Source organism: Mytilus edulis, chromosome 9, assembly GCF_963676685.1.
Source record: "Mytilus edulis chromosome 9, xbMytEdul2.2, whole genome shotgun sequence".
Lineage (NCBI taxonomy): Eukaryota > Metazoa > Mollusca > Bivalvia > Mytilida > Mytilidae > Mytilus > Mytilus edulis.
In genome coordinates, this window is record NC_092352.1 from 72204329 (window position 1) to 72227074 (window position 22746).

General features: G+C 31.9%; 1 protein-coding gene across 1 annotated transcript in view; it reads right to left on the minus strand.

The window, feature by feature from the left end:
- The window catches only part of LOC139488967 (multidrug resistance-associated protein 1-like), a 51767-nt gene that overhangs the window by 11569 nt on the left and 17452 nt on the right, over window positions 1–22746 (minus strand). Inside the window, exons 11-23 of the mRNA XM_071274957.1 lie at window positions 21218–21303; window positions 16676–16741; window positions 15586–15723; window positions 14184–14330; window positions 11769–11853; window positions 11040–11106; window positions 7981–8107; window positions 6997–7173; window positions 6444–6611; window positions 4641–4833; window positions 3056–3122; window positions 2169–2558; window positions 807–918 (exon numbers count right to left, since the gene is read on the minus strand). Of these exons, the coding sequence (XP_071131058.1) occupies window positions 807–918; window positions 2169–2558; window positions 3056–3122; window positions 4641–4833; window positions 6444–6611; window positions 6997–7173; window positions 7981–8107; window positions 11040–11106; window positions 11769–11853; window positions 14184–14330; window positions 15586–15723; window positions 16676–16741; window positions 21218–21303 (1823 nt within the window). The remainder of the gene's footprint in view (window positions 1–806; window positions 919–2168; window positions 2559–3055; window positions 3123–4640; window positions 4834–6443; window positions 6612–6996; window positions 7174–7980; window positions 8108–11039; window positions 11107–11768; window positions 11854–14183; window positions 14331–15585; window positions 15724–16675; window positions 16742–21217; window positions 21304–22746) is intronic.

Sequence of the window (22746 nt, forward strand, 5' to 3'; positions counted from 1 at the left end):
TGTTTAGGGGCCAGCTGAAGGACGCCACCGGGTGCGGGAATTTCTCGCTACATTGAAGACCTGTTGGTGACCTTCTGATGTTGTTTTTTTCAATGGTCGGGTTGATGTCTCTTTGGCACATTCCCCATTTCCATTCTCAATTTCATTCAGTTGATTTTTTTTGATTTTTTTGTTTCATGCCACAGAACTTTTTAACATCATATACGTTTCTGTCTGTGTTGCATTGTTTGTTTGTTTACTGTAGCACTTCAGTGATTCTGTTAATACGTTGGGATTTTTTCCTATAGTTGATGTGTTTCCCTCGGTTTTTGTTTGTGACCCAAATTTGTTTTCTTTCAATCCATATATGACCATATAAACAGCGGTATATTTCTGTTGTCTTTAGCTACGAAATGTTTTTTTTTTGCTTTTTAAAGAAATAAATGATGACATAATCTTATAAAGAAATACGAAAAAGTTTAATCTTGGCGAAATAGATGAAATAAGGATACCTAAACTATTTAAACCAATCATGTCATTTATACAATAAATACATTTTGTGAATAAGTTGACATTGTTAAAACTAACAACGTTGGAATAAAAAGCGTGTGTTGTTTATTGCTGTAAATGATAATTTATCTATTTGAAGAATTAACTTAAATAAAAATTAATCATTGATATGTTTATTTTACTTTACATTTTATATGCTGTTGATTGATTCTTGATTGCATTAAAAATTACTGACATGAAAACGATATGGATCGAGATGAACAAATGTTATATTTTGATGATATCTATTATTGAAATAAATAAGTTAAATAAGATACCGTTCCTGATTCAATGGTCTCATCTTCTATCAGGGTTGCTTTGGTGCATTTTTCCTTATCATTCCTTGTGTTACACATTGATGCCTGTCTTGACAAAGTACGTGAGGATTGTCTGCAAGAAAAAGTAAAATAACGAATAAACAAATTCAAACGGAAAGGTGCATATAAAATGGCAAAATTACAAGCTCAAAAACATCAAACATCTCAGAAGAATGAAAAAAACTCTCACATGTCTGACTTGATACAACCATCTCCTTATGTAGATTTAATTCTGTTTGGCATATAGCTTAATTTCTTATATCGTATATCATTGTATCCGTTCTTTTCATTTTACAAATTATTTCAGAATGTACAGTGTGATTGAATATGCTGTTGATTGATTCTTGATTGCATTAAAAATTACTGACACGAAAACGATATGATCGAGATAAACAACAATGTTATATTTTGATGATATCTATAATTGTATTATTTGCAAAAATTAAAATCACAAACTACTGAACTCCGAACTGAAAATTCAAAACGGAAAGTCCCTAATCAAATGGCAAAGTCAAAGGATAAAACACATTAACCGAATGGACAACAACTGTCATATTCCTGGCTTGATACGACATTTACAGAAAACGGTGGATTTAAACTGGTTTTATAGCGCTAAATCTTTCAATTTTATGACACTTGCAACAAATTCCGCATATCAATTGAGTAAACACAAATTTATTGAGTGTGCATTTACCATTTTTAAATTTCAAAAGTTAAGTATTTGATTATGTTGATGGAATGGTCAAATATGTTTTCAGCATATCGCCTCTTTTTCCATACGAATTGTACAGTGCCTCTTTTATTTACGTCATATTTTCCCATGATAATGATAATTGATTCTTTTTTAGTAAAAAATAAATTTTGTAGAATACTTGTATTAAGGTTATGTTGGTTTCAATGAATTTGACTAGATATACAGCACATCATAGAGTTCTTAATATCATAACATGCATGTAATGAAAGTCTTCATTTTCAATTCAAAATTTATTGATGAGGAAATTTTTTCAGTAATGAAAAATAGAAACATAAATTTAAGCCTCTTTTCGTCAAATTAACCTAAATTCAGAAATATTTACGAATCATCGTTAGTTATACGTCTACCATTAACATTTCATGATGAAGCTGAAGCAGAATTCTATGATCAAAACCAATAAAACTTGTGTAATGTTAATGACCAACATTTTGCAATCATTCAACATTGATATGAACAGGGGGCAAAAAATGTTATAAATGATCAATCATCAGTTAAAAGTGTATACCGATTCCAAATTAGCCTCAAATATCCGCTAATTTCAACAGCTTACTGCCTTTAGAAAATCTTACCTATTCAATTCAGTGCTTTTGCTTTCGTCATCCACACTAATCTCGTTTATAATATCATCTAAGGGGCCTGGGTTGTACATAGTAATGTCGTCTAACCACTGTAAATGTTGATTGGAAGTATGATGCAATTTATCATGTAAGGAACTATTCAAATATTTTGTGGTAGAATAAGGATCTGCCGACTGTTGTCTGAGAAAGTTTTTCTTCAACAAATTTTTTTCTATGGATTCATTTTCTAATCCATTATCCGTCGTCTTTTTATGTATTTCAGAGTGACGTCTAAGTAATGATGGTCTTTCAGAGTGACGTCTTAGTATTGAGGGTCTAGACTTGTATGATTCCTCCTCACTTGATTCCAATCTTTTCAAGTGTGCTATCTCCGACAGTTGTCTATAAAGAGTATACATTATATATGATATACTCTAATGTATGGTATATTTACATGATATGATAGTTAAATCTATAAATGTTTTAAATTTTCATTAATAGCGCACTGTTCATTGCAGTTTATTCATATCTTGTTTAATTATGTTTTCAAAATGCTATTTATTATAGTAAACATCAACTTTTGAATGATAGAATAGTTATATTGGAGTTAAAACTAAAATATTTTTATTTTAACAAGAATGTGTCCCTAGTACACGGATCCGCTCCATCATTTTCATGTATACTAAGTTTCAAGTTGATTGGACTTCAATTTCATCAAAAAGTACCTCGACCAAAAACTTTAACCTGAAGCGGGACAGACCAACAAACTAACGGACAAACGAAATAACAAACGACCAGACAAATCGACGCACAAACCAGAAAATATAATGCCCATAAATGGGGCATAAAAAGGGAAAAAATGTTTACAATGACAATGACATTAAGAAGAAATTCTAAACCTTATTAGTTCTGATGAACTTCCGCTTCTCTCTAGTTCGGATGCAACTTCTTCTGTTAATGCAAGTGCTGTAAAAAATTAATGATACACATTACTAAATATTAAAAAAAGATAGCGATTAACGAAAATGTATAGGGTAGGCATTCATGTGAAAATAAATGATCTTTAAAGAAATGATTGTTTATTTCACAGAAACTATATCATAAATTATTGGACAAAACAATGTACAGTTATACCATTCCTTAAGGGAGGAACTAACGCAGTGTATTCCCCTCCAGTGTGATGGAAATACAATGAACAGTCCCCCCAAAACAAAAGTTTCGCAAAAAATTAGAAAAACAAAAAACAATCAAATGTATTATATGTTTATAACAATGAATTAATATCCATTGATCAATTGTAAAACTCATAAAATTTATATGTTTTCGAAATAACTGCTTCAGCTCTGCAATGTTAAAAACTGTTCCAACGAAAATCGTATGTTGTAACGGTTTCGGGTGAATGGCGTAATGGTTTGATATGTATGGTGCAATGGTTTAAGTAGAATGGTGGGATGGTTTCGGGTGTATGGTGTAATGGTTTGAGATGTATGGTGTATTGCATTGTAATGGTTTGAGATGTATGGTGTAATGGTTAAAGTAGTATGGTGGGATGGTTTCGGGTGTATGGTGTAATGGTTTGAGATGTATGGTGTAATGCATTGTAATGGTTTGAGATGTATGTTGTAATGGTTTGAGATTTATGGTGTAATGGTTTGAGATGTATGGTGTAATGGTTTGAGATGTATGGTGTTATGCATTGAAATGGTTTGAGATCTATGGTGTAATGGTTTGAGATCTATGGTGTAATGGTTTGAGATGTATGGTGTTATGGTTTGAGATGTATGGTGTAATGGTTTGAGATGTATGGTGTAATGGTTAGAGATGTATGGTGTAATGGTTAGAGATGTATGGTGGGATGATTTATGGTGCATGGCATACGGATTTAATGTGTCTGGAAAATGGTTACGGTGCATGGTAAAATAGTTTAATGGGTATGGTATAAATGTTTTGAGGTGTATGGTGTTAAGGCTTAAGTGAATACTATAATGGCTTAATGTTTATGATGTAATGACATTTACTGTATAGTGTGATAGTGTAAGTTATATGGTTTAATAGTTTAAGTTGTATGTTGTAATGGTGTTAGGGTTATTGTGTTATGTGGTAATAGTGTAATAGTTTAAGGTGTATGGTGTAATGGCTGAAGGTTCATGGTGTATGCTATATGGTAAATGGTATATTGTTCATTGTAACTGAGGAATGATTTAGCATTTTTAACTTCAAGTAAACTTTAGAGTGAAAAAGCAATGAAGCAAGCTATTTCTTCACACACTACTAGATTTATGTGGGAAATTTTAAACGATGCGCATTTATTGCGATTCAGAGTCTAAAAGGGATTAAGGAAAGGGTGTGTGGAATTTTATTTTGTTTAATCTTGTATGATGAAGCTGTATCGTATTAGTTTGACGTTTACTCCACTCAAGCACTTTATGACCTTTATTTAAGATTTAACAAAGATTAAAAAATAATTTCTAAACAGAATTATACCTTCTTGTTCTTCTTCTGGATCCCCACTTGTCAGTTCTTCTATCATGTATATTTTCAAAAATTTTGCAAACGCGCCATCATGTCCGATGAGTTCCGTAAATGATCCTATTTCTCCTATTTTACCATCAACTAGTGTGATTATCATATCCATATTTCTCAGAAAACTAAGTCCGTGTGTTACAAGTATTCTTGTCTGTAATTGAATACATAAAATATAATTGGGAATGGAAATGGGGAATGAGTCGAAGAGACAACAACCCGATCATAGAACAGATCTAGACAACAGCAGAAGGTCACCAACAGGTCTCCAATGCAACGAGAAATTCCCGCACACGGAGGCGACCTGCAGCTGGCCCCTTACCAAATATATATACTAGTTCATTGAGAATGAACGCCATACTTAACTCAAAATTGTACATAAGAAACTAAAATCAAAAATAATACAAGACTAACAAAGGCCAGAGGGTCCTGACTTGGGACAGGCACAAAAATGCGGAGGGGTTAAACCTCAACCCTCCCCCTATATCTCTAGCCAATGTAGAAAAGTAAACGCATAACAATACGCACATTAAAATTCAGTTGAAGAGAAGTCCTAGTCTGATGTCAGAAGATGTAACCAAAGAAAATTAACAAAATGACAATAATGAATGTGAAATACCTGAACGTATAAGAAGTCTGCATGTTGAACTAAATTTACGAATGATATCCTTTTACCAAAGATAAAATTAGTAAACGCTTTGACTAGTTTGTGATATCGAAAACCCTGGTGTAATATTTTTTCAGAAATACATAAATTTATCTTGTTAAAATCTAAAACATTGTTACACAAATGCGCGAATTGCACAAGTTCAGATATATAAACACCGTAAGATGGTGACAAGAGAACGTCATATTCATTACACATTACATATTCAAAGACTGATGTTTCAATAAGCTTGTATTATAGTTTTTGATGAAATATATGAGAATATAAAAAGTATATAGTTAGACAATTATGTGAAGACTATTATGCATTTTGCATTTCAGTGTCCCATACTAGAATATTCATTTACCTTTGATTATAATGACGGAACACACAATCCAGCAATTGCTGACCTGATTGATTTTATGAGATACGTATCGTTGAATGTTTTGTATTGTGTAGACAATTTTTCACATCACATTGCATTGTATTTACGCAAATAACCATCACTTGAAGTTAACCAATCATATTTTTACCCCTTTTTTCCCGGTACACAAACTTTAGTTATTATTTAACTTAAAGTTCAAGAATATTATATAAAAATGCCAAATAAAAAAATAATGATGCTTCGAAACATCCAAGACATATTTTATGAATCATAATTTTAATGATGCAATGACATGTTTGATTAATTTCCTACAACTGTCAAATTCAAGGAATGCAAACGAATATGATGTACTGCGATTTGGTGGTACTATGTATTACAGTTAAATACACTTTTAACATAATTTTGATTTAGTGGTACAATGTATTACAGTTAAATACACTTTTAACAGAATTTTGATTTGGTGGTTCAATATATTACAGTTAAATACACTTTTAACATAATTTTCATTTATTCGAAACACTTAGTCTATTTAACTCCCAGGAAAATATATCCTTGGTTGTAGTGGGTATACACTTTTTAAAAATTGTTGATATTTTTCAATGTTTTCTAACTTTAAATTCTATTTTGCCTTATTAGATTCGATCGCCACTGAAAAACTCTTGTTTGATGAAATCACGTCTGAAATACCTAAACAATTAAGTTTGTTATCATTGATGGATCAACTGGTACATACCTTGTCCTTTAAAATACCATTTGGACCTATAACTGAATCGAAAATATGTTTACCAACGTGTGAATCTACAGCACTAAGTGGGTCGTCAAGGAGATATATATCCGCATCTTTATACAATGCTCGTGCTAAGCTTACTCTTTGTTTTTGCCCTCCACTTAAATTGATGCCCTGTTAAATAAAATGAGTATTATCAATCAGGATGTTATCATTTAATTTACATATTTTGTTAAGTATGGTATATTATCCGGTATTTTCATGAACACTTAAAAAGATTTTGAGAGATGCTGAAAATCGAAGCTAATAATCAACAGAAAATCAAAATACATAGATAAATAGAATATAAATCAAAAAAGCACGTCCTCATTTATAATCAAAATCTTTAACTCAATGGTGTGCAAACAAAAATACGCAAACAACAACACACGACAACATTTTGATTTTCAGTTCTGTCTTCTATTTTTTACTAAATGCGCCAATATTTCATGTATTACTGCAAAGAAAAATAATATTTTTAGACGTTATGAAAAGAAGAGATAACAACTGCATATTTTACTTTTTCGCCGATTTCTGTTTGATCACCAGCAGCAAATATTTCTAAGTCTGTTCTTAGAGATGTTGCATCAATTATTTGCTCATATTCCTTCTGCTTCAGTTGATCGCCGAATAACACATTGTCCTGTAATGTTGCATTCATTATCCATGCTTGCTGAGCAACATATGCAACCGAACCCTGCAGAGAGACATGATATTGTTATTTCAATATTTTTATTTTTTTTATAAAGTTATTTATAACGTAAGGCGCGTCAACATCCATTATGATAGTAATTCAGAAAATATAAAAAACAAATATGACGTGGTATGATAATCAATGAAACAACTACCCAATGCAACCAGGTTAAAATGAAACTTGAAAAGAGAGGATAAAAATAAAAGATATGTGTGGAGATATGTGGTTATAAATTCGTAAGAGTTCCGCTGAACCCAGTGTCTTGCCTACTTTTGCTGTTAATCTCAGGCTCAACAAAAAGGAGTAAAAACATATCAAAAATATTCCTCTCAAATGAAAGTTGTCCCTACGTACCTTTACATTGATGTTTGCTGTATCCGTCTCCATTTCACTAAGAAGTGACGTATGGACTGAAGATTTGCCAACGTACTTTTACATTGCTGTTTGCTGTTTCCGTGTCCATTTTACCAAGTAGTGACGTAAGGAATGAAGATTTGCCAACGTACCTTTACATTGCTGTTTACTGTTTCCGTTTCCATTTTAATAAGAAGTGACGTAAGGAATGAAGATTTGCCAACGTACCTTTACATTGATGTTTGCTGTATCCGTTTCCATTTCACCAAGAAGTGACGTAAGGAATGAAGATTTGCCAACGTACCTTTACATTGATGTTTGCTGTATCCGTCTCCATTTTACCAAGAAGTGACGTAAGAATTGAAGATTTGCCTACGTACCTTTACATTGATGTGTGCTGTTTCCGTCTCCATTTCACCAAGAAGTGACGTTACAAATGAAGGTGTACCTACGTACCTTTACATTAATGTTTGCTGTATCCGTCTCCATTTCACCAAGGAGAGACGTAAGGAATGAAGATTTTCCAGATCCTACAGATCCAACTACAGCAATAAGTGATCCTTCTGGTATCTTCAGGTTTATGCTACAATAACAATAATACATTTAATAGTTATCAAAGATACCAGGATGATAATTTAGTACGCCAGACGCGCGTTTTTAACATATATCAATATTAGTAACGCAGCGACAAGGTTTGGTACCATTGAAACGTTTAATCCCGCTGCAAATGTTTGCACCTGTTTTAAGTCTGGAATCTGATGTACAGTAGCTGTCGTTTGTTTATGTAATTTATACGTGTTTCTCGTTTCTCGTTTCTCGTTTTACACGTCTAGTAATTTAGCGCCTAACATAGCTTGTTGTTATGTGTGAGCCAAGGCTCCGTGTTGAAGGCCGTACAATAAACTACAATGGTTTACTTTTATAAATTTTTAGTTGGATGGAGAGTTATCTCATTGACACTCATACTACATCTTCCTATATCTAGAGATGTACAAAATTTATGTTGTTTGGTATGCATATGTTACAGACGGTCGGATTAAGCCTCTATAGAGCTGAATTTATGTCCTTGTTTGTATAATTTACCGACTTTTGATTAAGATTATTTATACATTGTTACACATTTATGAGCCTTCTCTATCGATTCAATGTATGTTGTATATATAGGTGTTACCATCTTAATAGTTATTGTACAACTTATACCAGTTGATTAATAAATGGTCCTTAAAAAGAGGGACAGTCAAACTCGTAAATCAAAAATAAACTAACAACGCCTGGCTAAAACTGAAAAACAATAGAACACATGACACAACATAGAAAACTAAGGAATAAGCAACACGAACCCTACTAAATACAAGAGGTGATCTCAGGTGTTCCGGAAGAGTAAGCAGATCCTGCTCAACATGTGGCACCCGTCGTGTTGTTTATGTTATAACAAATCCGGTACATTGTCTAATTCAGTAGGTCACATTCATGAAAGGGAAGGGGATTGTAGTTACGACGTAAGTAACATATCCTATATCATTTGTGAAACTGGTCTTCCATAGTTATCAAAGGTACCAGGATTATAATTTAATACGACAGACGCGCGTTTCGTCTACATAAGACTCATCAGTGACGCTTAGATCAAAATAGTTATAAAGCCAAACAAGTACAAAGTTGAAGAGCATTGAGGACCCAAAATTCAAAAAATGTGTTGCCAAATACGGGTAAAGTAATCTTTTCCTGGAATAAGAAAATCCTTAGTTTTTGAAAAATTCAAAATTTGGTAAACAGAAAATTTATACAAATGACCATATAATTGATATTCATGTCAAAATCGAAGTGCTGGCTTCTGGACTGGTGATACCATCGGGGACGAAACATCCACCAGCAGTGGCATAGACCCAGTGGTGTAAATAGTTATCAAAGGTACCAGGATTATAATTTAATACGCCAGACGCGCGTTTCGTCTACACAAGACTCGTCAGTGACGCTAATATAACGGTCAATCAACTTGTGATGGCGTCCGAGAGAATTATAAATTTTCTATAAGTTGTTTTGGCAAAAATGATTTTCATTTTCAATGAAACATTGTACAGTTATTTATATAAGATACTTGATGTTCATTTTTTACCATGAATGCAACAATCCTAATCTACTGTAGAACCAAAACTCACAACAAATTGTTATCATAATAAAGGAAACACTACGACTTTTCCCCCCGTCCGCAGATGATATCAGACTGAACTCTTAGCTTTGAAAAGACGTTAAAGGTGACCATTTCCTGGTTTTAAGTCTAAGATGCAGAGTTTCTTGTTATTAGATTTTTTAATTGAGTTATTTTGGCAACAATGATTTCCATATTTAATTAAAAATTGTAAACGTTATACATTTATATATAAAATATTTGAAGTTACTTTTTACCATGAATTCAACAAATACTAAAGTTATAACTGAAAAACAATAACAATCAAAACCAAGGAGTAAATAAAGGCAACAGTAGTATACCGCTGTTCAAACTCATAAATCCATGGACAAAAAACAAAATCGGAGTAACAAACTAAAACTGAGGGAAACGCATAAATATAAGAGGAGAAAAACGACACAACACTACAATGTAACTAACACACACAGAAACGGACCAATCATCAGACAAAATCCCACGAGAATAACAAATATAACATCAAAACCAAATACATGAATTTGGGATAGACAAGTACCGTGACACGTAAACAAAGACTCACAAAACCAAACGACATTTACATCAACAGTTATAAATAATAATAAGAAACAACAAAAAATCTAAACTAAAAATCGGAAGTGAACTTAGGTGCTCCAGAAGGGTAAGCATTTCCTGCACTGTATACGGTACCCGTCGTGTTATTTCTTTGTTCAGTTTGGTAATGATGGAAGGTTATCATAACTGAGGAAGAATATCAGATATGATTTCTAACACTTTTATCTTAATGGCCAATCAGCTCATGATGGCGACCGTAAAATTTCTTGAGTGATAACCTTACTTTGAGTGATTCATAGCCCTGTCTTAGCAACTTGAAAAATAATAAGACGTAGAAATTAAAGAACGTGAATGAGTGTCAAACAACCAAATCTCCACCCTGTAAACAGATAACAACTATTGGTCAACGTATAGCCTTCAACGTGGAGCTTTGGCTCACTTCGAACAGGAAGCTATATAAGGCTAAAGAATTACTGAATTTGTACAACAAAACAAAAAAGGAAAACCAACGGCTTTATATATATATATATATAATTATATTTATATTAAGTACGTCTGAGTCAGTGACAAATCTACAATACATTTATCCATCGGATCGCCATCAATGATGGTGATACATGGCTGTGTACATAATGTATATACAACTCGTCTAAACATCAACCCAACAATGTTAGATCTGTAGAATGTGATGTTTATCGACTGTTTTAGGCGGTTTTTTTCCAATATAATCATAAAGCTGACTTTTATTATTTTGTTTTATTTCATACGCTAATATTTTTTTAAAGTATCTAATACTTACTCTTTCAATATTGTTTCTGCCGTTTTATCCCACTTGAAGTTTCCATTATCTAACGTAATTCCATATTCTGCATATAAATTAGAAAATTATTATTAAAGATTATTAATTCTCTATGTTCATAAAAAAAAATGGAACAAGGTCATGTTTTTCTCAGCCTGTCTTAATACTAAATCCATTGGATGTTGGATGTGTACGGATTGATTATTTAGTCTTAGTTGCATGAAATTTGTATTAGTTATAAGTGGCTTTGAACTAGCTGTCAGTTAACTGCAAATACTCTCAGATCTATCCTTTTGTTGTTGGGATTTACAAGTACCCGGCCACGTCTGCATGCATTTTTGTCCATCTAATCCTTTTTTATTTTTTGTATACATATAAGTAAGATTAATGGGTGGAAAAACATGTTATATATTTCCACTTGTATGTTTGTCCATCTGATGAGTTCAGTCTTTTTAATTGACTTTCATAGTTTGTTCTTATGTTGTACTGTTTTACCACTGTCCGGCGTAAGGGGAATGGTTGGGATCCCGCTAACATGTTTAACCCCGTCATATTCTGTATAGTACAACCTGTCCCAAGTCGGGAGCCTGTAATTCAGTCGTTGTCATGTGTTTATGTGTTACATATTTGTTTTTCGTTCATACTTTGTACATGAATTAGGCTGTTACATTGTAGTTTTCTCGTTTTATTTGTTTTACATTGTCAGGCCATTTATAAATGATTACTCACTTGTCTTTTCACTCCGTGTTATAAAATCATCATCGATTTCCTCATTGTTCAGAAACTTTTCAATCCGTTGATACGATATGTAAGCCTATAACATAAATGATGCAAAAAACAGATGTTAAGGAACTTCGCTTGTTATGTTTTGGGATTTTGTCAGATTATGGAATTCTCTGGTTTTATCTATTTGAAAGCCTAAAAAATTAGCCCATTGACCCCATGTTTCTTTTTATAAATCTTTTACATGTATAATGGTAAGCCATCTGTAAAAGTCTTATAAAACTTTAATCATTTTTAATACTTTTTGTAGTTTTTTGTCCACAATGCTCTTCAACTTTGTACTTGTTTGACTTTTTCAATGTTTTGATAATAGCGTCACTGACGAAACGTGCGTCTGGCGTATTAAATTATAATCCTAGTGCCTTTGATAACTATTTACACCACTGGGTTGATGCCTCTGCTGGTGGACATTTCGTCCCCGAGGGTATCACCAGCCCAGTAGTCAGCACTTCGGTGTTGACATGAATATCAATTATATGGTCATTTTTATATATTTTCTGTTTACAAAACTTTGAATTTAAAAAAAAACAATTAAGGATTTACTTTCCCAGAAGTAGATTACCTTAGCTGTATTTTGCACAACTTTTTGGAGTTTTCGGTCCTCAATGCTCTTCAACTTTGAACTTGTTTGGCTTTTTCAATGTTTTGATCTGAGCGTCACTGATGAGTCTTATGTAGACGTATTAAATTATAATCCTGGTACCTTTGATATTTTTTTGAGAAATTTAACTTGATAAAGCTATGAAAAGTCAAGAAAGAATATTTTCTCGCCAGAATTTCAATGGCTAATATCTCGAAAACAAGCACATTGACCTATATATACCAAAATTTGTGGAAAGCAAATTTACAGATCTTAAATTGTCGGGTTGATGAACTAGTTATTTGAAAAGTTGATCATTTTTAAATTGAGATGCGAGTTCTCCTAAGTTTTACTGCAATCTTGAAAGTAAAGAAGTCTTTACAATTGTGGAGAAGTTTGAAATAGGAACATGATATATGACGCCATACTGCTATGTGCAAAAAAAACTACATTAAGATCAAATTATTGCTGAATGTGTAATTTTAAACAATGAAAGCTTATTATAAAAGAAAATGAGGTTCAACAACGGGCGCAAATTTGATGTCACTGAATATAAACTCTCGACGTTTGATTTACACATCAATTATAACCTCCAAGATCAAAGGCTTGTTTTTAAATCTTGGAAATTAAATACCTCTAAAAAATACCAAGTCATATTCATTTCTAATTCGTTATGATACCTGTAATTAGCAACTAAAACCCAACGTTTTTATCGCTATGCTTTTCCTCTACTATAATCATCTCATTGGTAAAAAGTGTTTCCTTGAATGCAGCCATTCAAATCAAAATACTAGAATAAGTGTTAACATTGACGGCAATCCTTTAAATGTTTTCAAAAGACACCATCATGTGTTTATTCCGAAATGGAATATTTTTCACAGATATTTTGAATTCGTAAACATCATGTTTTATCTTTAGTCTTTGTCTGAATGTTCCAATGTGTCACTGATTGGGGCTAATCATTGCATTCCATTTGTTCTGAATAACATCACGAATGCCGCTTATGTTGCAGGATATCCCTATTCTTTGTTATTTTCTTGGAATCAATCATGGTTTAAGGAGTGAATTGTCTTTCTCGGTATTTTGAAGGCCTTTGCTTTTTTAGTAGTTTGTAGTTTTCTATTCATAATCTTGTTGAATATTTGTTAATTTTTATTGTCTAATTTACCCTGTGGTATATCATTTTTGTGTTAAGGAGTACCTATGCCATTAGTAAAACCAAAGCAGGGTATTTCCATATTTTTATTTTGAATTTTTCATTCATCATGAAATGGCTATATTTATTTCTAGTTCTTTCGTTCAAATATTCAAACGTAAACGACACTCCTTTGCCAAACTGAGAGTCTCATTAGAGAAAACCATATTTTTACCAATTTTTGAATCTCATATATATATATATATATATAATTCAATCAGGAACGTGCAAAATAAATTGAAAACCCCACCAATGGCATATGTGTAAATATGATCATTTCGTTTGAGCTGTCAGTCATATAAGTGAGAGGCTTAGCAAGCTATAAACCCAAAATTAATTAATCATTCTACATCTTCTTTTTTTGTATCATGTAATCATTTTCTACATAAGAAAATGTCGGTACAAATTCAGGGATATGACTACTGTTATCTCTTTGTTTGATGTATTCGTGCTCTTGATTCTGTCTTTGCTTGGGGATTTTCCGTTTATAATTTTCATCTGAGTTCGGTATTTTAGTAATTTAATTTTTTGCAATGCACGCATCATCCGTCAGGTTAAACATGTTTCTGTTTTTTTTTACACTTACCGTGTTAAAATTGTTGATGGTATGTGTAACGGCATGCAAAGCCCAATGAAGATTTCCAAACATCCAGGTGAACAAGAATATTTTCTCAGCTGATATAGCATTGTTTGGGTACAAGAACACGTACGAACCAAAAGTACAAAATGATATCTGAAAAACAATTCCGATAATATAATAAAGAGTAGTAATGAAAAATATAATCTTGCAACTTCTTTGTCTCTCCTTCTTAAAAATGTCTTATCATTGGCATGACATTACACCTTGTTTGTCTCTCCTTATTATATTTGTCATTATCATTGGCATGCCATTACACCTGGTTTGTCTCTTATAAGAATATATTTCATTATCGTGAGTAAGCTATTGCTCTTTTTTAACATGCACAATGACTGATTAATTGAATGATTTATCGATTTTAAGACTCCTCGATATTATATTTTAGATAATTCATGTCATACATCTTGTTAATACTTATATGAGTTTTAAGCAATGCAGAATTTGGTGATTTCTATGACTTATACATGTAAGCGAATTTCACTAAATTTTGAATGTGTACTGATTGATATTTATGTCTTGGAACTATGACTTCAATTTTAGTGGTCATTTCCTGCGATAAGCTGTTAGTAATTTAGGGTACTCTGATATGCGCTTCATGTATTATTTTGTTAGTTGTTTTTTGTGCATTGTCCAAATCTGGTTAAGGTGGTACCTAACACTACAGGGAGATAACTCTGTAAAATCAGCTAAACGTTTTAATTACATTGTGTTATTAAGGGAATATTAAGCTTCTCGATGATCAAAATAAGTGGCTACCAAACTGCTATATAACCAGTGTATTTTTTCTGTTGGTTGGTTCAAATTTTTTGAAATTTTTATATTTTTGTCAAATGGTCAAAGTAAATACTTTGTCAAAATTTTATGAAAATTAAACGAGCCAAATTATTTTAGTTAAAGTGTTGGGTACCACCTTAAAAGATGTTTATAATTTATTATTTTGCTGTGTTGTTAACCAGTTAAATGATTGGAGAGGTTGGATCCCATATTTTACAACGCTAAATTATGTGTGTGTGCCTGTCCAAGTCAGGGACACACAACTCAGTGGCTGTTGTTGCTGATTGCCTATCATACTTTGTATTTTTGTTGATTTTACTTGTATCAGGTCAATGGAGACGATGGATTTGGTTTGATTATTTGTCTCTTTGAATTGCTTGTTGTCACATAAGCAATCACTTCAAAAATCTTAATTTGTATTTATCAGTTATTTGTCAATTCGAATGTTAACCTGTAATTACCTTTAGTGTTGTATGCTTTGACAATTAGCCAAATAATTATTGTAACATTGCATTGATAGAGGATTCATTCATGATTAGAAGTTTCATAAAGATTGATTAGCAACTACAATATTTACCATAAAAGGTGTTGATGATGACAATGCAAACTGGAATGTTTCAAGTCTTTTAGTTTTCTGTCTCATATTTAACTCTTTATCGCGTATTTCTGTAATACGTTGCATAAACGACTCTTCCCATGCATACATCTTCATAACCTTCAACAAATTCAAAATAAAATGTCATGGGTTTATCTTATATTTCTAAAAGAAACAGAGGACTTTAAACCCAATGCTACTATTTGTTTTTGTTCCTTGTTTTTTTTTACATAAATTAGGCCGACAGTTTTTCCGTTTCGCTATTTCGGGGCCTTTTATAGCTTATCTGCTATTTTTTTCTGTTTCTGCTGTTGTCTGTTCTCGGGTTGTTGTCTCTTTGAAACATTCTCCATTTCCACTCTCATTTTTACCATGCAGTACATTGTTGAAGGCTACGCGTACGGTGATCTATAGTTGTTAATGTCTGTGTCATTTTGGTCTTTTGTGAACAGTTGTCTCAGTGGCAATCATACCACATCTTCTTTTTTATAGTATTGGTTTTGCAAATGTTAGCGTCTGTGTCATTTGGTTGATCTCATTGGCAATCATACTATATCTTTTTATTTTAATACACGACGTATAACTATAATAAAATGAATTTATTATAAAGTATAACAATTTAATTTCATGAAGGATCACACAGTATTTTACTGTCAGGGAAGTTGTTATTAATGTCTGTCAGCTGTTAACATTGAAATGTGGCGTTATAAAAAATACTTTGATGCGCATTTCAACAAGTATTGTCTCTTCGATGATGTTCAAGGTAACAATGATTGAAAGTTATAAACCTAACACAAATGTTGAAGAGCTGGAGCACCTGAGATCCCCCAGTGTTTGGTTGGGTTAGTGTTGCTTAGTCTTTAATTTTCTATGTTTTGTCTTCTGTATAATTATTTGTCTGTTCTTCTTTTTTTTTATTTTTAGCTAAAGCGTTGTCAGTTTATTTTCAATCAATGAGTTTGACTGTCCCTCTTGTATATTTCGTTTCTCTTTTAAAGCCAAAACCGGCTATAATTCTATAAAGGTGGAAAAATCAATACACTAGCGAAAATTTGATCACAAAGCTACTTACGCGTATCCCATTTAAAATCTCATTCATCATTTTGATTCTTGCATCAGTGAAACTCTTCTTTAAAACCTGTTACAAATTATGTAAAACAGTCATATCCGCTATTTGAGAATTTATGGATACCCATTGTAGGTTAATCATTTACTGTATCAACATATATTATATGGTTGTTACCTTATATTGGTCAATATTGGAAATTGGCGGTCCAAATTGAAGTTGAATGTGTATCTGGCGACGCAGCGCATTGCAATTACTACATCTACTTCTGATAAAGTTGAAAAGAGTATACAATCAACATGATCAACACAAAGTATTGTTCGTGTTCAGTTTTTCCGCATTTACGTTAAGGCAAAACATTACAACACATGAATATAAAAAAGAAGATGTTGAATGATTGTCAATGGGACAACTCTCCACAAGAGACCAAAATGACACAGAAATTAACAACTATAGGACACCGTACGGCCTTCAACAATGAGCAAAGCCCATACTATATAGTCAGCTATAAAAGGCCCCGAAATGACAATGTAAAACAATCCAAACGAGAAAACTAACGGCCTTATGTGTGTACACATTTTTTTTAAACAAAAACCAAATATGTAACACATAACCAAACGACAACCACTGAATTTTAGGCTCCTGACTATGGACAGGTACATACATACAGAATGTGGTGGAGTTAAACATGCTAGCGGGATCCAAACCTTCCCCTAACCTGTGACAGTGGTATAACAGTACACCATAAGAACGAACTATAAAAATTAGTTGAAAAAGGCTCAACTCATCAGATGGATAAAAATAGAATGTCAATTTAACTTTGCGGTTCATTCGTCGTTTATGATCTTAAGTTAAAACAGCAACTTATCGAAACGGAAAAATTTGGGAAGGCAATTTTTCATTTTCATTATACAATTGTTATCGTCGATAATTGTTTTAAATTTATTTCATCAAAACTATAAGTCAGCTCTCAGACACGCGAATCAATGAATGTGTTTGTAGATAGATGCTTTTGTGTTCTGTTAAATTGTTCCGTTTAAAATTGTTACACGATGATGACTGCTGTACCCATATTTTTATTGATTTATTATGTCTGTTTAGTTCATGCAACATTGTAAATATAACGGAATTTGACGAGACTGTCATCAAAGTGAGAGGGTTAGCGCTATAAAACCAGGTTTAATCCACCATTTTCGACATTTGAAAATGTCTGTACCAAATCAGGATATGACAGTTCTTGTCCATTCGTTTTTCATGTGTTTTGTTATTTGATTTTGCCATGTGATTATGGACTTTCCGATTAGATTTTCCTCTCAGTTCTGTACTTTTTTTTTCAATCTTTGTAAATTTACCTTGGTTTTTGGCAATTTTGGTATATTATTTTTAACTACATAATGACAATGGAATATCTTTTTACGGGTCATTGTGCAAAAATTACGTTTATAGTGGTTACTCTATGACAATTGTTTCCGACTACTTCCGCACTCTTTGAATTTTTTAGGCGACAAAACAAGACAGTTGAGTTCATCCAGTTTTTAGACCAAACAAAACCAACTAGTTATAATTATAGTCAAATACTGTATTCGCTGATATAGATGTATAGGAAGATTTGGTGTGAGTGCCAATGAGACAAGTCTCCATGCAAATAACAATTTAAAAAAAAGGTAAACCATTATAAGTCAATGTACGGCCTTCAACGCGGAGCCTTGGCTCAGACCGAACAACAAGCTATAAAGGGCCCCAAAATTACTAGTGTAAAACCATTCAAACGGGAAAACCAACGATCTAATCTATAGAAAAAAACGAGAAACGAGAAACACGTATAACTAAGATAAACAAACGACAACTACTGTACATCAGAGTCCTGACTTAGGACAGGTGCAAACATTTGCAGCGGGATTTAAAAGTTTAAATGGACCCAAACCTTTTCCTTTTTTCTGAAACAATACATGTAGCATAACATCACAACATAGAAAAACACACGATAAAATATCAATTGGCAGGTCTAACTCAATCAAAAAACGTAACTTAATACACTATAAACGAATAAATTTGATCGTCGATATCTGAATGCAAATGCACAGTTTATAAAATATAAGGGACAAACATTCAAGGCCAAAAAGCAAAAGCAAACCAACAAATTCCAAACAAAGCCATGGCAAGACACCACTGCGAAATATTTAACCCTTCGAAAATATTCACTTCAGAAAAAAAAACAGTTTTAATAATACAGGTAAATCTTGAAGTTTATACAAATGGAGTAAGAAGACGTGAAAATTTGAAGATATTTCAAATAATCAAAGCTGGTATATAAACAAGATCCATATAAATAAAAAATAACAAAAAAGCATTACAAACAGTATCAACAGGTGGAATCAACAAGAAAATACGATTTGAGAGTACTCGTAGTTACTGACAGCTAGTTAAAAGCCAAACACAATTAATAATAAAAAATCATTCATCAGAGACTAAAATCAACTAAAACACATCCCAGGGATTTAGTATATTAACGTCATGAACAGTCAGAGAAGACATGACTTGTGCAATGCCAAAAATAAATGTATCGACAGGTAGTAGGATAGTGAAGAGCGACTTTTATAGAGATAAAAATTAACGTATCTGTGTCTCTATACATCCCGCCTCAAAAGAAGATACAATTTAGTTATGTTTTAATTTGCTGATGACAAAATCGATATTAGTGCCAATGTAAACTATATTCAGAGATCTAATTACAATATTGGTACGATAACCCTTACTTATAAGTTTGTTTAAAGGTTCGATGAGTTAACACGGATCACATAGTGATTTCCTCGCTTTAAGTACAATATTATCATAAAATTTAGGATGTGAAACACTATTTTTAATAAGTTTTCTACAGGTATAGCAAAATTTACTAATCAAATCTTTGTATCTATGAAAGAATTTAGTAAAAGTTTTAAATAATTTATGGTATCGAAATTCCTGACACAACAATTTCCCAGTGATGCATTGATTGCGTTCGTTAAAATCTATGACATCAGAACGCACACGGGCAAACCGAACGTGTTGGGATATACAAACACCGTATGATGGAGCCAAAGGCACATCGCCGTCTAAAAAAGGAAAATTAACAATAGGAAATAAAAAATCGTTCCTTTTAACAATTTGTCGTAAATTTTATTATGAAGTTTCCCGTTTGAAATTGAAATGTCTAAATCTAGAAAAGGGCAACTGCTGCTGTTTATGTAAGATTTAGTTAAAGTAAGTTCTTTTGGGTAAATTTCTGAAGTATATTTAGAGAACTCTGGATTATTCAACGAAAAAATATCATCCAGATAACGGTAGGTATTGTTTAATGTATCAACCAAATATAACAATGATGGGTCTTTACTGAGTTTGGTCATAAACTGAGATTTATAGCAATATAGAAATAAATCTGCTATTAAAGGGCACAGTTAGTGCCCATAGGAATACCTACTACCTGACGATACACTTTATCGCCGAAACGTACATAAGTGTAATCTAGCGGAAAATGTAAAGCTTCAATCATATCCTCACATTTCCAGTAAGTGTATCTAGCATACTTTCCTTTTTCGTTACAGAAAAAGGCTTTAAACGAGTTACAGCAAATAAAATTACAATGGGATTTTTCGAAAGACCATTTTATCAAATACAAACACTTTTTCTTTATAAGATTGTGTGGAAGTGTAGTGTACAGGGTGGAAAAATCATAACTGTCAACAGAATTGTAAGGACCATCGAAAGCATGTATTTTATCTAAAACCTCTAAAGAATTTTTAACACTCCCAAAATAATTAATACCATTATTTTCATAAGCTTTATTACAAAAGTTAATAACCAGTTCTTTGATAGTAGTAAGGGGTGTAGTTAGAAGCACTGATAGATTAGTAGTAGAACACTTACTCGAAGCGGAGATGAAACGGAATTTAAATGTTTTTTTGTGTAATTTCGGTAACCAGTACATGGTAAGGGACTTTCACATGTTCGGAAGATGCTTTAAGCTGGGTAGTGGCAGTGGTATGCTTGTTAACGATATGACTCTCTGTGGTGCGCACTTTTGTTAAAGTATTTGTAATACAACTGGTCATTCATTCTATGATCAAAATACGTACTAGTATGCCCTCTTAAAGTTTGTATCCGTCGGTACATATTGAAAATCATTAGTTCATAGTTTTTTTTACTAAAGAGTGATTTTTATTACTCAACACATCGTCAACTTACACAATAATAATCAGTAGTGATTAAGATTTAATTATTTATTCTCTTCTGTTTGATTTTAGATCTGAAATAATCATCAAAAACAGAATTACTCTACTATCTTTAGGAAAAATGATCAAAACGTTTTAAAACATTAATCGCGGGTAACGTCGCACAAACCAATCCCGAAGTTCAGAGGACAATATGATACTCACAGGGGAACATGATTCTCAGAAGGGAATACGAATTTTTTTTTCGAAGTCACGTGCGATAGTTTCAACCAATTCAAATATTGAGTCCGCTATAAAAAAATCAGCATGCAGTGGAATAATAATTACCATTAATACTTACGTGAAAAGCATGTGATTTCTTTATGAATATTGAAAATATAGGCATAAGTACCACCAAAGCACCAACACCTATCACTACTGCGTTTCCTGTTTAAAACAATGTACTTTATAATACAAATGAAGCACTGTGTTATAAATAACTGTACTTTATAATGCAAATGAAGCAATATGTTATAAATAACTGTACGTTATAATGCAAATGAAGCAATAGTTATAATTAACTGTACTGTATAATGCAAATGAGGCAATGAGTTATAAATAACTGTACTTTATAATGCAAATGAAGCAATGTGTTATAAATAACTGTACTTTATAATGCAAATGAAGCAATAGTTATAATTAACTGTACTGTATTTATTAATACAAATGAAGCAATGAGTTATAAATTACTGTACTTTATAATGCAAATGAAGCAATGATGCAATGTGTTATAAATTACTGTACTTTATAATGCAAATGAAGCAATATTTTATAAATAATTGTACTTTATAATTAATGCAAAGGAAGCAATGTGTTATAAATAACTGTACTTTATAATGCAAATGAAGCAATGTGTTATAAATAACTGTACTTTATAATTAATGCAAAGGAAGCAATGTGTTATAAATAACTGTACTTTATAATGCAAATGAAGCAATGTGTTATAAATAACTGTACTTTATAATTAATGCAAAGGAAGCAATGTGTTATAAATAACTGTACTTTATAATGCAAATGAAGCAATGTGTTATAAATAACTGTACTTTATAATGCAAAGGAAGCAATATTTTATAAATAATTGTACTTTATAATTAATGCAAAGGAAGCAATGTGTTATAAATAACTGTATTTTATAATGCAAATGTAGCAATGTGTTATAAATAACTGTACTTTATAATGCAAATGAAGCAATGTGTTATAAATAACTGTACTTTATAATGCAAATGAACCAATGTGTTATAAATAACTGTACTTTATAATGCTAATGAAGCAATATTTTATAAATAATTGTACTTTATAATGCAATTGAAGCAATGTGTTATAAATAACTGTACTTTATAAGTAATGCAAAGGAAGCAATGTGTTATAAATAACTGTACTTTATAATGCAAATGAAGCAATGTGTTATAAATAACTGTACTTTATAATTAATGCAAAGGAAGCAATGTGTTATAAATAACTGTACTTTATAATGCAAATGAAGCAATGTGTTATAAATAACTGTACTTTATAATGCAAAGGAAGCAATGTGTTATAAATAACTGTACTTTATAATGCAAATGAAGCAATGTGTTATAAATAACTGTACTTTATAATTAATGCAAATGAAGCAATGTGTTATAAATAACTGTACTTTATAAGTAATGCAAAGGAAGCAATGTGTTATAAATAACTGTACTTTATAATGCAAATGAAGCAATGTGTTATAAATAACTGTACTTTATAATTAATGCAAAGGAAGCAATGTGTTATAAATAACTGTACTTTATAATGCAAATGAAGCAATGTGTTATAAATAACTGTACTTTATAATGCAAAGGAAGCAATATT